This window comes from Ailuropoda melanoleuca, chromosome 9 (genome assembly GCF_002007445.2).
Source record: "Ailuropoda melanoleuca isolate Jingjing chromosome 9, ASM200744v2, whole genome shotgun sequence".
NCBI classification, from domain to species: Eukaryota; Metazoa; Chordata; class Mammalia; order Carnivora; family Ursidae; genus Ailuropoda; species Ailuropoda melanoleuca.
Window position 1 is genome coordinate 36,908,777 of NC_048226.1, and position 18,563 is coordinate 36,927,339.

Here is an 18,563-nt window from a genome sequence, read left to right on the forward strand (position 1 = left end):
CCCCCCGCCGTGAGCAAGCTCTCACTCTCAAAAACAAACAAACAAGCCAGTTACCAGCAGTTACCTCCAGCTGGAGGAACCTGGAGTCTACAACCTGCACCTACTCCATTACTCCTCTCTTTCTCGACCAAGCACCTAAAGTCTAATAAAATGACAAGTCTCTTCATTTGTCCTTGATTGTCTTTCACACCTCCATATTTCTCTATCTATGCTGTCTGTCCCCTGTGGCATGTAGCGCAAGGTGTCTATAATCTGCTCAAACTGAGGGCTGCTCACCCCTTCCCACTACTGAGTGTAGAGTTCTGTTGCTTAAGGGCTTCCATCAGTCCCTGGAAATGGTGAGCACTCACGCAGGCATCCACTTTCCCGGCAGTCTCAGGAATGCAGAGCGCAACGACTTGTATTGCACTCAGTCCCTTCTTCGTTGTCCCAGAGGAGAGCCGGGCTTCCCTGCGTGCCTGCCTTACTTAGCACAAAGGAGCAGTGCTTTGGGCTTCGTGCTCTTCCTCTCTTCTGAGCACTTTTCCTCTGTCCTTGGTATTAATAACTTCCACCACGGGAAATGACTAATTCATTTTAGGAACTATGGAAGAACATACGCTAATGTGTGGCCATCTGACCATGTGGCAGTGAAATGGCTGTGTTTATATGGTTCAGACCTGTCACTAGGCTAGTGAGTTCATGCATCACTGTTCTTGCTGGAAAGGAATGATGCCACCAACAGTGCAACCAGAACACGCAAAGAGGGTCTGCCATGACCTTGACCCATGGTCAGTCATCTGCCCTGTGCCTCACCAGGATCAATGAGACCTTTTCGTTTGACATGTGACCTCACTCACTGCCCCCAGAACCTTGTGGAACCTGGTTCTCACATTGCCTTGTGAACCACGTGAAGCCTTTTCCAAAATGAGAAAACTCATATCTGATCGGTGCCCTCCAGGGAAACAGTCAATTCCTGTCTTTCCGAGAACGCTCAGGAATCTTCTCAGTACTTGTCATAGATGTTAACAGCAAGAAAATAGATTTACCCAGTGATATGGAGACATGGAGAACTCTCTTCCCCAAATTAATCAACATGAGAAAAATAACTTCATTTTGACTGTTTCCAAAAGAATATATCCTGACGTTAAAATTAAATGCAATGAACACAAACCAAATTTTGTGTTAAAAACATATTTTGTTTTATTTTATATTTGCATCAAGAAATACTTATAATCCCACATTATGACAGGTTCTGGGAAGGAACAAGACATAGGAAAGAAGACAGAATATACAGATATCTTACACACACACACACACACACACACCCCAGAAGTAATACAGAGAGACTTAGAAAAGCAATAGAAAAAGATACAATGACAGGCCTCTCAGAAGACACACTTTGAAATAACATCACTATGTTATTACTTGATTTTATTCTGCCTTAAGGGTAGGCACACTCAGGTAACTACTAACATACCTATGAACATCTGGAGAAAAAAATAAAGATATGATCTTAAAGTTCCCCAAACTCACACTGTTCTACCCAGACTCACTGATCAATCATAGCACCATTAAAAGAGTGACAACTAGACATTATGTGTCTCCAGATGTGACACAATGAGAAGACCCAACACCACATATGAAGTGTCTTGGCACAAGGTCAAGCTTGATCTTGGACTGAAAGTGTAGAAAATACAAGAATAATAGAATTAGTTCAATCTTACCCCATAAGATAAAGGTGGTGGGTACACCTAGAAGTTCCCCCAAACTCTCATCAGTACTACCACTAACAAACAAAAGTACCTTCCCCGACTGCCTTATTCTCATTCTAGAAGAGATTCACCTGTTGGATGGATGAATAAACTTTAGGACTTTGACTCTCCCTCCTAACTAAGACACTGTATAAAACTATAAAAATTCCACCATTATAATCTCATTTCTTTATCTTTCAGTTTCAATCCCTGTTAAATTGCAATGAGGTAGGGGCACCTGGGTGGCTCATAGGTTAAGCGTCTGCCTTTGGCTCAGGTCATGATCTCAGGGTCCTGGGATCGAGCCCCGAATTGGGCTCCTTGCTCAGTGGGATGTCTGTTTCTCCCTCTCCCTCTGCCATTCCCCTCCTTGTGCTCTCCGGCTCTCTCTCTCTGTCAAATAAGTAATAAAATCTAAAAAAAAAAAAAAAATTACAATGGGATGAAAGGGGAAGACATGTGGGCTCTAAGTCTTCCAGAATGTAGGGCAGAGAAAATGTGATAGGAAGATGGGGAGAGAACTAAAAGGACTCCAACTCTTGAGGTGTGCAAGAGGAAAGAGAAGTTACACGGAGGAGAGTGGCTACCAAAAAGTAAAACTGGAAAGTGGGAAGTTTTTTTCAGCTATTTCAAGTGATGACCCAAAAAGTCTATTCTGGGCCATGGAAAGAGTCATTGAACTGAGTTAATGGAAGAGAATTGCTAGATGGGGCTATAAAGTAAACGCAAAACACAGCCTCTACTGGCAGGATGCTTATCACTTCGTCGGAGGGAGGAAACTTACGCACCTGAGTGAAACAATCAGAGCCAAATTAATTGTGAAGTTGAATGCCATTAGGTCCGCAGGGGGTAGAGCGGACAGCGGAAGAGTTGTTATCAGTGGGGTGAGAAAGCGGTCTAGCTGATGTGAAAGTACAAGACTTTGCAGGGGAGAAGAAACGTCACCCGAACCCTGAGGATGAATAGGATTTGGATCAGCTAAGACTTTTTTCAGAGAGCAAAAGTATTCAACTAATCTTTATTAAGTGCCGACTACGTGGCACACAGTGTGTTGGGGTTGATACTGTGGGAAGATGCATAAGCCCGAACCTCCACCTTCCAAAGGCTTACTCCCTAGTATAGACTCAGAATCAGTAGACAAGAGTAACTAGAGATGGGAGTGCGTATTCCAGAGAAACAGAGCCAATAGGGTGCTTGTGTGCACGTGCATGCATGGGTGCGTGCGTGCGTGTGTGCAGGGAGGGAAATTTTAAGAAATTGGCTCACAGGATAATGGGGCAGGCGAATCCAACAAGTGCAGGGCAAGTTTGCAGACCAGAGACCCAGGGAACAGTGGATGTTACAGTCTCAAATCCAAAGGTGGTCCAGAGGCAGAATTCCTTCTTCCTGAGGTCACCTCAGTCTTTGTTCTTAAGGCCTTTTACGGGACTGAATAAGACCCACCCACAGTAGGGAGGATTATGTGCTTTACTTAGTGTCTACTGATTTCAATGTGATTCTCATCTTAAAAAAATACCTTCACAGCCACACTTAGGTTGGTGTTTGACCAAATATCTAGGTACCATAGCCTACCCAAGGTGACACACAAAATTAACCATCACAGCATGGGATGTATGTAGGGACATAGATCAGCAGTATGAAAGCCAGACGAGGATGATTCTTGTGCTGTCAACCAATAGGATGCTGTGGGAAGATTAGGCTGGGGATGTTCCTAGCAGTCTGGAGACGTACAACTACCATGTCATCTTCAACCCGAGACAACCAGTCCCCCATTGCTCTGGGGTTGGCACTGTCTTCCTGGAAGACAACCCTTTATTACAATTTTTATACCTGATTGCATACCCTAATCTGAAGAGTGGGGTTTTTTGGGCTTTCTTATTGCTACCGTCATATACACAGACCGCATGAGGAACACCCAGCCACTATTTTGCATTTTGAAAAGCCTGGACGAATAGAAAGGAAATTCAGTTTTCCATTTTGAAGTTCTTTAAAGCAATTCATGTTTTCTGTTTTAGGTCGAAATAAGTAATGACACTGACTCTGAAACACGGCTGCTGAACTTGACTTAGGAAGCCAAGCACCACTGAGAGCACCTCTCTGCATTGACACGTCTCACTTCCTCCCAGAGGACGGACTGCGCCTCCCTACTTGCCCACGGATCACCGAGTTCTTTGGTCACAGCCTATGTATTATTAGCATTGTGAGTTAGATGAGTTGTAGGTGATCGGGTGGGTATTTTTTAAGTCATTTTCTTCTTATATGAATACTTGTAAATTATTTAAAAAATTGGTTTTTCATTTTTTTAACGATATTTAATGTAAGGCATGCAAAATGAAAAAATTTCATGAAAACCTTCTACAGTCTATTCTAAAAGAAATCCTGGTTTTTGTATTGAGGTGTTCAGTCAATGTTGCTGATGACTGCAGTTATCCTGTGCCTGATGGGGTTTGCATTAACAGACATTATGGGGGGCTAACGTGAAGTTAGACGCTGTGACAGCTGATAAATGGGTATGAACGGTGGATCTGGCTTTCAGACTGACCATGGGTCATTTTTTCAACCCCACAAGACAAAACATGTAGTCCTCCTTTGTTCTCAACTTTCCTAAATGCAGAATACCATATGTCAGTCTAAATTTTCAGACTCATGCATGTTATCTTGTTCTTCCTGTGTTCTGGAAATTACATATCATGCGGGTATGGAAGGGTTACGTGATTAGTAGAACACCTTTCCTCTTTGGGAGGGTATATGGGTATCTCTGATGTTCATATTTTCTATTCTTTATCCCTGTTCTGACACTGGTGTCACACTGAAGCATACAGCTTATGGGCTTGGAAGACAGAAATCACATCCATAAATCTGCAATCAGGAATGTTGCTCTTAAGATATCCAAAAGGAGCCTTAAAATTGTGTGGAACTCTCTATAAATGCTTCTTAAAAAGATATTTACATTTTTTCTACATCAATTTTTCTTTCTCCTGCCCCATGCCAATAGCCAAGAAAGTCATGTGGGAAACATAATTTTCCATAGAAAAAAAGACTGTTTTGAAAGCCCATCACTGTTTTTCCTCTTGTATCTTTCAATTTCTATCTCCCATATCCAAATAAGTTTTGCTCACTTTGTATAGCAACAAACGTGAGGCCACCCATGGGCCACAGAATTGTGCACATGTGCACTATTCAATCCAAAAGTTGTTAACTTAGCCCACACATCTCTAAGAAGTCAGTCTATAAGCCATCTAAAATCACATGCAAATATTTGTATGTGTATAGAGGTTCTTTTTTTCCTGTCTTTTTGGAGTCCTTATATTTTATAAGACTCTGTTAAGAATCAGAACTAATACGACAAAGTCTACTCTGGCTCCTCCCAGTTCAGGACAACCACTGTGACATTCTAGAAGCGTATCGTAGTCACTAGCCTTTGGATTGTGCCCCGTTAGTCAGGCGAGGCACACTGAATCCCATCATTTTTCATTCTACTGAATAAACTCAAATTCAAAATGTAGAGGAGCTCACAGGGAGCTCGGAGATGATCAAATCCAAGCCACCATTGCACAGCTGAGGGATCTGTAGCCTAGGGGATTTGGTGGCCTTGTCCAGAGTCCTGTGTATATACAGAGAAGCAAGAGCTATGGCCAAAGAAGAGGACTGGAGGACAGATGGTAGGGTTTGGGTCCCAGGCCCACCACTGTGGCCTTGGACAGTACTGAGCATCTTGGCCTTGGAGTTGTCCTCATCTGTAAGGTAGAACTATCATCCCAGCCTCCCAAGGGTGAGGCGAGAACCAGATCCTGTAAACTGTGAAGCACCCCAGCATTGAAAGAGCCACTTTCTAATGTAATACCAGAACAAGTTGGACCCTGTCTGGAGCTCTTGCTGTACCACCACGTGCTACGAAAAACCCATGAAAACACCAAAATCTTCTAAGTTTCCTAAAAAGTAGCTTGGAAATAGTGCTATATTTGAACCATTGGAAATACTGAAGACTGAAAACTGCATTTCCTAATTAAAAAATTACTTTTATATTTCAAGACTAATACATATGATTATTATGGATAAAGCTAATAGAATGTCAAAAACAGAGAAAGTCAGAAAGGCAGGAGAATAAGATTAATACATGAGCATTTTAAACCGTCATTTTACTGCCCCCCCACCACATGCACAAACAAAACCCAGTTAACTTTCACAAACCAGCAGCATACTAGCTTTTGTTGCTGTGCTAGCTTTGTGTAAGGGTGAACATACTGGTAAAATGCCCTGGATAGTCCTACACCTTGTGTCACAGCAGGTGACAGATTTGAGGAGGAAATCCTTATACTAGTGATTTTTCTATGGATTTTCAATATAGGTAACTACTTAATATGGTATCCCAGCCATCCGTAATGACAATTCTAAGTTCCAGAGAATTACCTCTCATCAGAGACAAGTTAGATCGATCTCCTCTCCCCCCCACTTTTCTTCTCCCTACCTCTCCTCTGCTGCCTGCTCCTTAGAGGTCCTGCTTCCCTACAACAAAGGGATGAAAAGAAGTGCTGAGCTTTGCAGTAACGCTCAGCAGTCATCCTTGATCTGGGTCTTTCCACGCGGGACTGTCACGGTCGCTGTTCCTTGGGAGTGAGTGCCTTCAGTTCTTGCAATTCTTGCCTCCTGTTTTAGGGAATCTGTCCAGCACTGCACGTTATGCAGTGGGGCTTTCAACAGACATGTTCACTATGTCTCCATTCGTGCCAAATCTTGGCTTCTCCATGTGCAATGTGTGTCTGAGCGGAGTAAGGGAAAATGAATGCGCTTCTGAGCCTGCACTCATTTGCCAGAATCTCGGCATCCTGAGAGATGGTGCAGCCCCAAGTTCAAGAATCCTCCTCAGAAGTGATCCTGGGAAAGTGAAAACCAATGTTTTTTTCCCTCTTTGAACCACTTTGGCATTGTGTCTTATGAAACCTTGGTGAGCCCTGCCCCATCTTCTGTCTTGTGTCGACAACGACTTAGCCTTTCTTAAGTGTCTTCTGTTGACATTGTGTGGAGCCACAGGCAGCTGGGCTGCTTTCCAGTCTACCTTCTATTTCTTTCAGCTTCCAGGCATATTTCATGACTGCAAAAGTCATGAAGACTGGAAGCAAAAGTTGAGCAGGGGAGTTACAGGGCGTGGGAGGCTGTTTCTGAATCCCCAGGAGACAGAAAACATCTTCGGTTATGGACGAGTCTACGTCAGAGAAATCTCAAACATCTCTGAGGAAAAGATCTAAGCTAATACACTCCCAAGTATCCTAAGACTTTCACCTGCCATATAACAGGAGGGTATGTGTTCCTGAAGCAAAAACATGTTCATACCACTCAAAAACTGAGAGGCTTTTGACTTACTTGTTTTGAAGAAAACTTGACATCTCGCCCTAGCAAAATATTGACTTCTTCTTTTTTCCTTCAGGAAAATAAGCCCTGCTATTTCCTATAGACCTAACTAAAGAAGGTAGCCAGTTCGAGAGGCTGGAATAGAACAAAATAGAGCAAGGCTGCCATTTGTCTCGCTTAATGAATGGGACACTCATGACTGAGGGGAATTTGTATTCACTAGAACCGGCTAAAGTGTGTGTTGCAAAGCTGAGGAAAACCATCCTGACACTGCTAATTTGAGAAACCAATACAAACCAAAACTGCTCTTTTCAATCTTTGCAAATTAGGAAGGCATCTTGCCAAAAATGAACATCTTCCTTTTAGACCTAATTCAAAAATGTATACTCTCCCAAAATGGGGACTCACTATGGGTGAATATTCTGGCTTTTCGTTGCTGAGTTACTTGCGTACCTAACTAGGAAAATTTCACAGTTGATTAGAATGCAAATGTTCTGACTTGACATTTTAGCTCAAGGTAGTAGCTGCTTTCAGGGAATAACTGAATTAAGTAGGAAAAAATACAAATAATTGATCTTTTTAAACTTAGAAATCTTGAATGTCTGTTTTTCTTATTTCCTTCCCATTTAAGAGTCATCTGTAACCTTTGCCCGATAGGTTTGTGAAAGCGTCTGTGAACCCTGTTCAAATATTCATGATAAACAGGCCCACAACCGAAGGGCGTTACGTCCAAACGTAGAACTGAAAAAGAAATCATTGCAAAAGAAATACATGATTGCATAGTGTGCAATTCAGAAAGGGAGTAGGTATATCTTAATTATTAGAAGAATGTATTTATTAATAAAGAATCCTCCAAAAAACAAAATTCTCAAAAATTTCAGAATTTGTGGGTAGTTTCTCTCTTTTCATCCTAAAGAAGCTTAATTTCCTTATCGAGGGCTAAGGGGGAGAAAAGCCATTTCTAGAAGGTGGATAAACTTTCTTAAATATCAATATTTCCAGAAAAATTTGGTGTCAGATGAAAAATGAATCATCTTTCTTAGACCTGCAATCATATAAAGGCAAGAATCATGGTAAGTACTAAACATTTCAAAAATATGAAATATTCAAAGAATCTAAAATAGGCTCTGCCTTGAACTTGAGAGGTAAATTAAGAAAAAAGAAGAAAACAAAATGAGGTAGGAAAGAGAAAAGGGCGGGAGGAAAGGGGAAAAGAAAGAGAAAGAAAGGGAGGGAGAAAGGAAAGAAGGAAGAATCCAAAATTGAAAGTCTACCTAATTTGGATTGGGACATGTCAGTTTTTCACTCAGAGCTGTTCTGCTTGTTTCTTTGAGTGACTAAAAACAGTGAACTATTTTCCATTGAGGGCATGCTTTTTCTTTCCTCTCCAGAGTTAGGTTTAAAAAAAAAAAAAGTTTGAAGAAACCAATGATCTATCTAGTTATTTTCATAGAACTTGCTTTGGCAGATGACCTCATCAGTCTGTAATAATTAGGATTATATTTACATGCAAGTGACGAAGGAAGGAAGGAAGGAAGGAAGGAAGGAAGGAAGGAAGGAAGGAAGAGAAAGAAATGAAGGAAAGAAAGAAAGAGAAAGAAAGGAAGGAAAGAAAGAAAGAAAGAGGCTTAAACCAGATAACCAGAGAGAGTTCTATACCTCTTCATATTTCAAAATTCTGGAAATAGTCAGCAAAGAGCTGGACTTGGAGTCCCTAGAGACAAGGACCCAGGTTCATTCTCGTTGCTTCCTTCTGTGTCCTGTCATTCTCAAGCTCTAACACGACTCAAAATGGCTGCTAAAGTGCCAGCCATTGCTTTTGTATTCCAGCCAAAAAGGAGGAAAAAGGGACAGAGAAAGGTGCTTCTTTCATTTAAGAGCATGTCTTAGAAGTTGCATATCTACTTCTGCTTATATTCCATTAGCCAAAACTTAGTCCATCCTAAATTTAGCTGCAAGGAAAGCTAGGAATTATAGTCTTTATTCTTGGTAGCCTTGTGCCCACCTGAAAATTAGGGGCTTCTTTCTTAGTAAAGAAGGGCAATATATATTGAAGAGTGCTTAGCAGTCTCTGCCACGCAATTCAAATTAGTTCTTGTGATTTTTTGGAATAATGTTTTCATTTACTTTAATTATAATACATAATTGAAAAACTACATACATACTTCAATACTGTGAGAAAGTAATCACTGACTCTGTTAAATGAAAATTTCTACCTCATCTTTCTGCCTTTCTTCCTAGAAAGAAAAAAAAATAAATCTATGACTCAAGATCCTTCTATACTTTACATAATTCTGCAGAGTATATTTTAGCTTTCCTTTTCTGGAAATTAAATTTAAAATCCAAGAGCCTATCTACTATTTTGCTTGGTCCTCACTATTGTGCTGTGAAAAGAAGTTTTTTCTTCTATGGTCATAACTCTTCAACTATTTTATTTTAGCAACATCTTTTCTTCTGAATTGGTTAGTAGTGTCATTATTTTCTTTTTATTCAATTCAACAACTATGTATGGACATTGATGCTTAGGAAGGTGGAACAGGATATATAGGTGAAAAGTATATAATCCTTCCTTTTTTTCTTTTTTGTTATTTTCTCTCCATAAAAGTTGGACCTGTGTTTCCCTTCATCTATTTTCCAAGAACATAGTGGTTAGAGCGGAATGAGTATTTTAAACTACTTGATAGTGTTTTTCTCTAAGAAAAAGTATAATAGAGGGAAATCCTAAAAATTGTGTAATTACATTTTATCATACATCCCTCCTAAGCTGGGGTGGGGTTGGAGGCAGAGAAAGACAGAGAGAAAAACAGAGTCAGAGAAATCTTCTGGACACTACTTATTCAACAATGTCCTATGAAGTGATTTCGGTCCCGGAAAAGTGTTCTAGTCTCCTAATACCCAGTGCCTGCAAACTGGGCAGCCGTCACTAACGATTGAGGGAAGATGAGCTGACTCACTCGTGTGGTACGCATGCTTCTACCCACAAACTTCAACCCTCGAGTATACCCTTTTCTAAACAATCACTTTGCTAAAACGTGCCATGTGACGCAATTCCCTTCACAATGAACTGCATAAGATTATTTTAAGGAATGAAAGTTAAAAGAAATAAGATGCCTAGAGCAAGAAACAAGATGCCTGGTACAGGACCAAGTTGTAGAGTAGAAAGGACCTCAGTGATTCAGGTTACAGATGAAAAGAGACTGGTAGCTGCAATGGCTTGTCCCATGTCCCGTGTCCCATGGGGTCTGCTCTGCAAGGTCTCAGTCCTTCCTTCTTTACTCTATCATTGGAGGCCACCCTCTGTCACAAGTCCTGATGAACTAGGTGTTGGCTGTTGATTGCAGTCTGATGATTTTTTTCACCTTGTCTTCAAGTCTCAGGACAGCTGACGAAGACACCTGCTGTTGGCTCCTCCCACGCCACCTTCCCTCTTATCTTGGATCTGAGCATCAGAAAGTCCCCTGCTGATGGACTTTCTTCTTGCTTTTTTGGCTTCTCAGGACAAACAAAAAATCCCAGACCTCAGATCCCTGCTCATTGTTTCCCAAAAGACAGAATAGTTCAGTCCTGCCTGCCTTCTTCTTTCTTTACGTATGCTTTAAACATAATTCCATCTGACCTTATCAAGCCTTCTCATGATTTTTTGTCAATCAGCAAACCTACTGATATCAGTGTCTTCCAAAGACTTTTGTTCATGAGGAAGTGCTTTTGCAAATCATTGCTTGAAGTTGCTTTCTAACTGGCTTGCGGAGTTTCACTTCTGTTAAGCCTCTTTCTTAAAAGGGAATTGCTCTCTGCCCCTTCTGCCTTCTTAAATCTATTTCAAACCTAAAACAGCAGTCATTGAATGCAGTTTTACAAAATAGTTGACTTGCGTCACCTATGTCATATGAAATCAACAACCTAATCATTTTGATGATTCCCATCGCATTCCAATAATAATACAAATAGCGTGTGAGTGTGGCTGTTAATTAGCTTTCCCATTTCCTCATCAGAACTTGCCTTGTGCTGTGCAGGCTTCTCCGTTGCATTGTCTGGCATTTTTATTATTATAAACTGTCACATTGAACCCATTCATTCAACCAAAACCTACAAATATTTATTTAGTTCTTCTATAGCTCTTCACTTTCGCCATCACTCCAAGTAAGAAGAAGAGATTTCTCTGCAAGACATTTTTAGGCAAAATATAATGTATGGAGCACCAAGTTCAATAACTTTAGAGAACGAAATGTGGGACAATTCACGCGGCATACTTACTTTGTTTTTATAGGCCAGGCAAAGCTCGTTAATTCCATTCTATTTATTATTTTTGAACCATTTGTTTAGTGCAGTGCATTTTTTAAAAAATCACTTGATTGATCTTTGGATTTTTTTAAGATCACAGAGGAAGGCCATTGACTATAGAACTCAAATATCTGAAGTTCACCCAGAAATCGAAATCTCTTGGCCCTTTGTGAAGCTTTTTTGTGCTCCTAGGCTGGCAAAGCCTTTGCTCTAAAGTCTCTGAGCTTGAGTCACATCTGTCCCATTAATCTTTGTCAAGAAGGAAGTTTGGGGGGGAGGGTCGAAAAGGCCAAGTCCAGATCGCATTTCATTCTTTCCTCATTTGTTTCAGGGCCCATGGCCATCAACCCTCCTTGATTTTATTCTGCCTGAGCTTCACATTTCCATAGGGATAAATATGGGGCTGCATGATAATTACTAACCCTTAAAAAAATAGAGAGTGTTCATTAAAGTTTCCCCGCACATCTGAGATGCCGTTCGAGAAAGGCTAGCAGCACATAGTATCATTAACGCCAGTGATAACTGCAGGAAGACTATGTCACGTTTTCTTTTAAAGATATAGATATTTCAATTTCACCCTGTCTGACTCAAAGGGAATTTGGGTGTTAACACTTCAAAATACTTTTTAGTCCTTAGGGAGAAAATCCAAAGTGAAAAGTATTAATTTCCAATTCAGTTCCTAAAGCAAAATGCCTGCCTCAGAATAACAGAGTTATTTCTTATCCTGTGGCAGAAATGTATAGGTGAGAACTCCCACTGAGACCTTCCTATCTGAACGCATTAAGGGATTTCTGCCATTGTAGGTAAAAAGACAGGGGGGAGAAAAACTGTCTTCTCACTTGTGCTTACCTTTCAAATTTTTCTGAGACTCCCTTTATGTGACAAGAACCCTGCTCCCTGGCAACCTCATCTACCCACAGCAGAACAGAGAGCCAAGAAACAAAGGAAAAAGCTTTCTGACTATCCCGGTAAATTTTATAAAATCCACACTCTGAGACTCCTGTGTTTTTTCCATAGAAAAGCTCTTCAACCTTTTATTTAATTCCTAGTTACTCTTAATTTATACACAATTCTAATTACCTTAATGGTCTAGATTTCAATCACATAACCGATCATAGGTCGAAAATTAAAAAGGGAGCTATGTATAAAATAAGCATGGGGCACCTGGGTAGCGCAGTCGTTAAGCGTCTGCCTTTCGCTCTGGGCGTGATCCCGGTGTTCCGGGATCGAGTCCCACATCGGGCTCCTCCCCTGGGAGCCTGCTTCCTCCTCTCCCACTCCCCCTGCTTGTGTTCCCTCTCTCACTGGCTGTCTCTCTGTCACATAAATAAATAAAATCTTTAAAAAAAAATAAGCAGAAAATACTGATACTCATGCAATATACTCTCTCTGAAAGAACAGACACAGAACACTATAAAAATCTAGAGCACGGTTGTCTGGGGACCTCTAAGGTGAGAATGAATATACTTAGCAGAGTCTGTGGGCAACATTGCGTTGTTCTTTAATCATATGATGGTCCATATGATATTTTTATTTTATCAATAAAAATATTTATTGGGAATTCAGAACAGGAACCCCTTACTCAAGATACTTTCTTTTCATTGGTCCTAAAATCATATTATTCACTTTTGTGTAAGTATGACATTTTACTGCCATCACCTGAAAAAATTTTCAGAACATCGTATGGATCTCAGTGTCTATGGTTTGAGTGGGAGCCCTTTAAATGGGGCGCTGCTGTGCCCTGCCTAACCTCACATTGTGTGTTGGCCTTGGGGTCACAACGGTTTTTTCTAAAAATTAGGTATGTAAATTTCACTCTGGAAAACTCACAGTTTGAACCGCTGAAATGAGGACTGCGGGGTATTTAAAAGGCTAAAGTGTCTGTAATAACAAAGACATTCCCTGAATGTCCTACGGAAGGAGCCAGGTGCTAGTGAGAAGACATCTCTGGAAACAAGCGAATAGATTTTCAACACTGTGGGCGTTGGTATTAGTTCTCTGGAATTCTCCCCTTTGATAAATTTTCCTCCATCTCACCGTTGCCAAATTGTCTCTTCCGGTAGAGTGCCTTGCTTTTTGTCAGTGGCAAGGATATCAAAGTCCTGGGGTGTTTCACAGAAAAAGGAAGCCTTTGAAGAGAGCACAAATGTGGAGCGCTTTTTCCTTTCTCCTGCCCATGTTCACCAAAACAAACGTGCGTCCTGCAGCATTCTTGGCCTGCCCGCGTTCCAGAACAGCAACTCTCTCTCTTGATAGTGGCCGTGTATATCACACTGGGGTGTGTAGTTTCTTCACTCGTGGACAATTCCAGTTTGCTCCTCGGTGTGTACGACTGACTGCACTCAGAGGACACTCTTGGTCTTGAAGTGTCTCTGCAGGTAGTTGCCGTACTAGCATTTGGTCCAACAGCCCCACGGGTGAGACAGCGTCAGATGACCCCCTTCGGGCCACATCATGGGCCACTACCCACTGACGGCAACCGGAGGCTGCTGGTTCTTTCTTTCAAATCACTCCTGCTGAACACCTTCGAGGGGTGAGGTGTGCGGGCCCTAGCAAAATCAGAACAGAGAGTTTTCTGGCAAGAAGCTTACAATCCAGTTGTCAAGAGGAGTGTTAACTTCACACTCCTCTTTAGATTTATTTATTTATTTATTTTTGTGAGAAAGAGAGAAAGAGAGAGCACACGACAGGGGGAGGGGCAGAGGGAGACACAGGCTCCCCGCTGAGCTGGGAGCCCCAGGCAGGGCTCGACCCCAGGACCCCGGGATCATGACCTGAGCTGAAGGCAGACACTTAACCGACTGAGCCCCCCAGGCGCCCTAACCTCACACTCCTAAAGCAACGCCTGCTAGCGCTGCACAGCCAGGCCCCCATGGGAGGTGCTGGGGCTTTCTTTCCTCTGAATCCAGAGTCCCCAGGATTCAGGGGGAAAGAGCCATTTGCAACCTTCCTCTCTCCCAGTCTTTCCACAACCGCTTAGCTAACATCTACTTTGCGCAAAAAGCCTCCAGGAGTAAGCAAAACAAATCAAATACACAACTTCGCCTTGAAAAGTTTAAAAAAGAAATCCCAATCGCTTTCAGGTGGTCAGGAAGTGGGCTTCCTTGGGTTCAGTTTCCAGAAAAGACACCTGTTTGCTCCATGATCTTGAGATCTCATGAGGCCACAGACGGCCCCATTCACTGGGGCAGGCACACGCCACATTTTGTTGTTGTTGTTGTTGTTGTTGCAATTTTATGAAAGTGCACATTGACAAAATGAGCCCCTGATTGCTCAGGACCTGAACAGCAAATTCCAGAACTGCGGTCACTCATTTCAGGCAAACCAAAGCAAGTCTGAGGGACCTCTGAATTTGTATGAAAGGTAGCAAGTCCACAGCTCCCAGCAATCAAAAGCAATCATGGCCACTACTTGCTTGAGTGATATCAACAGACATTTTCTTGTTCCCTCCTGAGTGATCGAGAGTGGTGCCCTGGGGCCTTGTTCGACGCGTCAGTGTTTTAAATAAAAATCAGAGCAGACAGGTAAGGGAACTCCCTAAAGGAGCAAAAGCAAAGCTAAAGGCAGTCCCCATGCAACTATGGCATAATTACAGAGATTATGCACCACACGATCGTTTCTTTAATCCTGTTTCTAACAAACTGGATGTTATTATTATTTTACTACAACAACTGATACTACACTACTACCATTATTGAAAGCACGATAGCAGTCTTTAACCGGTGAGAATGACTTTAAGTCTTGGTTGCTGTGACCAATGGTAAGAAAGTTAGCTCTCACATCTGTAATACCAACTCCGCCATCTCGTGGAAAATATTGGAAGTACCTAAAGCATTTCCTTATATTTCAAAGGCAAGGATCTGCTGGTTAAGGAAACAGGAAGACAAGGACATTGCACCTCCTGTCTATTTCTACATATTTTTAACCTTTAACATTTTTACCAGCAGAAGTCATTTGAAAAAAAAAAAGTTTCAGTCTCGAACAATTCTTAGATCACTTGCCAACCTAGATGTGTCACAATCTTGACACTGCAACTTAATGTAAAAATCTTGAATATTTTGTACCAGTATGAATTTCTACTGCCCCCAACACTGTGTAGTGACTTCACTGTAAATTAACTTCTTTTCTACGGATTTTTGAGCTACCAGGTGAATTAATTGAACAAGTCGAATCCTGTTAGGAACCATCGTAGATGATGTCGGTAGCCTGTGTAAAATGAATGTCATTTTTCTTATATAAACTGGTAACAAGACTTGTTTTCACAATTCCTTTTTACATTTTTGTGCATATAATGTGTGTATATTATAGTCATATTCTAAGGTGACCAGAAAGTGTTATTTAATAGAAACTACACACATTTTTTTATGTCTCTATGGACCCTTTGATTCTGGGTACATTTACAATAAGTTAGCAGTAAAATAGACTATTCTTTTCAAGTATGAATAAAAATGTACATTGAAGTAAAAGATGACTACTGTTTTTAATAACTTTTTCCCTGTTACAGTGTGTATTTATTGTAGTAAAATTGGGAAAGGAATGCATCCTGAATGTCTCTTCGTTCTGGTTTCAAGGAAAGCTGTCGCAGGCCATGTGACTCTAGGAAACCCAGTCTTCTCCCCAGGAATTTCCAAGCATCCTGTGAGGGTTCAGATGGTCTCCAAAGCCACCAAGGTGTAGGCTCACCGCAGACAACTGCTCCCGGCCACTCTGCCGATGACTGGAACTTTCTCCTAACTGCCCCTTGTCCTGCAGCGTACTCCTGGCAAACCTCTTCCCAGACGAGAATGTGGGCTTTCTTTCTATTTCCCAAGGAAAGCTAAAACAAACCTTTACTTTTCATTAAACCGAATATATTTGATTAAGGTTTGATGATCAATAAAAGGGTTACATCCCAGAAAAGGAAAAGCCAAAAAGTGCATCTCAGATTTCCGTGAGCCTCAAGTCATTCTGAATCCACCCTCACAGGGCAGCCTCCGTGTACCCCCCTCTTTTTAAACTCCTGCCTTCTAACTCCTCGCTCCCACTCACCCTTGCACACTGATTTCGGCACTGCTTCCGGGTCAGGTCGCCGGAAATGCCTTCCGCGGCACCCCAACCAGGGAGCAAAATCTCCGTAACATCAGAGTCATCTCGATGGAGATGAAGGGAATACTGCTATTTCTATTAGTTAACAGAATACTTAACATCTGGCCGGACACGTGCACACTGGAACTCTGTCCCCAGATCACGACAGTGAAAGAATTTGTCTTGAACCGACTGCCTAGCACCCCACAGTGGGTTCATCCCAGAAAAAAGAGGGAGAGGGATGGTGGGGTCATGTAGCCACTCTACTTTTGCGATTATTATTATTATTATTGGTAATTCTAAAACAGAGTGTATTTCTTAGGGGGTTGCTGGTTTCAGTGGTCTAGTCCAAATCCTACCCTTCATGATGCGAGCGCACAACATAAAAACTTATAAATGTATCAAAAAGATTGAAATACGGTCTCAGAGCAGCCATGTACTTACAAGCAAAATAAAGAAAAATGGAAATTGTGAATTTTATTGCCTTCTCCCTCAAATGGGCTTTTGAATGCCTATGCCCTGCTGAGCAAATAGAAATTATATTAGACATTCCTAATAGGTTCCATAATCTAATCATGGCTATGAATTTAAACAACAGACTAGTATATATTCTTTCCCTACTCTAACCATTTATCAAATTTTATTTTTTCTTCCATTGTTTTACCTGTATCAGAATAACCTGAATATCCTTTCTTAGCCCCTCCTCTCCAATCCCAAAGCCACTGCCTCAGTCCTGGCCCTCATCATTTTTTAATTAAATAGGCTCCTACTGAGATTTAGACCCTCCACCTTTCCCTAAAAACTCTGCTTTCAATAGATTTCTAAAAATGACAACTCTGAGCTTTGTTTTATCATCCTGCTTAAAATCTTGAAACAGGATAAAGAATCAGATCCAAAATCCTTAGCTTAGTATAGAAGCTCTTCCATTATCTGACCCAACCTACATTGTCAGCCTCACCTCTTTACTACTACTCTCTTTTTCACACCCTGTGTGTAAGTCTCCTTCACGATTTTGTCCAAACATTCCTCCTGCTTTTCCATGCCCTATTATTTGGGAGCCCATTTTCTGCCTGTAGAATGCTCAGGTTGGCTGGAATGCTAGATATATTTTACTCAATCTTCAAGACCTAAGTCAAATGTTGTCCCATTAAAAACCCAATCAACATATAATTATGGAGTCCTCACTAGGTGGAAGATTCTGAATCTATCAAGCAGCACTGGTCTCTTTATACGCTAAGAACTTTGGTCCCACTTCCGTAATTACACGTCAAACCCTAACTACACTTACCACATTGTGAGTTTTCTAAGTGCTTTATAATATGAATCACATTAGCTTTTTGGCCGTCACGGTGCCATTAGTTCATTTCCATTAATTCCTCCATCACCTAGAGCCGTAGGGTTGGGGTTTCCCCACTTATGCTACTACTGTTAAGTGAAAACTCCCTACCCAGCATCTGTGCAAGGGGTTTACTAGACTCAATTTTAGGTACTTAAAATGAATTCTTTTAAAGTTAATTTTGTTAGATTCAGCTGATCATTTCAGTGTAATGATCTGATTTTGAATTCTGATTTTTTTTTAAGATTTATTTATTTATTTATCAGACAGAGAGAGACAGCCAGCGAGAGAGGGAACACAAGCACGGGGAGTGGGAGAGGAAGAAGCAGGCTCCCAGTGGAGGAACCTGATGTGGGGCTCGATCCCAGAATGCTGGGAACACACCCTGAGCCGAAGGCAGACGCTTAATAACTGCGCCACCCAGGTGCCCCTGCATTCTGATTTTTTTTTTTAAAGATTTTATTTATTTATTCGACAGAGACAGAGACAGCCAGCGAGAGAGGGAACACAAAGGGGGAGTGGGAGAGGAAGAAGCAGGCTCATAGCAGAGGAGCCTGATGTGGGGCTCGATCCCAGAACGCTGGGATCACGCCCTGAGCTGAAGGCAGACGCTTAACCGCTGTGCCACCCAGGCGCCCCTGCATTCTGATTTTTTTAACTGAACTAGCAGTTATGCTACTCAGATTCATGTGACCTACATATATTCAAACATCTTTTTATTCAGAGACTACAAATTGTTGAATAAGACGAGTTAGAAAGTGATTATAGCCAAATTATCACATTTTTCTCATCAGTTGGGC

At 41.5% G+C, this 18,563-nt stretch overlaps 1 protein-coding gene across 3 annotated transcripts in view; it reads left to right on the top strand.

Moving 5' to 3' along the window:
* The window catches only part of NKAIN3 (sodium/potassium transporting ATPase interacting 3), a 379,291-nt gene extending 363,484 nt beyond the window's left edge, over positions 1-15,807 (top strand). For all 3 annotated transcript variants that reach the window (XM_034668114.1, XM_034668115.1, XM_034668116.1), the window contains one exon: positions 3,749-15,807. In XM_034668114.1, the coding sequence (XP_034524005.1) occupies positions 3,749-3,758 (10 nt within the window). In that variant the 3' untranslated portion in view covers positions 3,759-15,807. The remainder of the gene's footprint in view (positions 1-3,748) is intronic.
* The last annotated feature ends 2,756 nt before the right edge of the window (positions 15,808-18,563 follow it).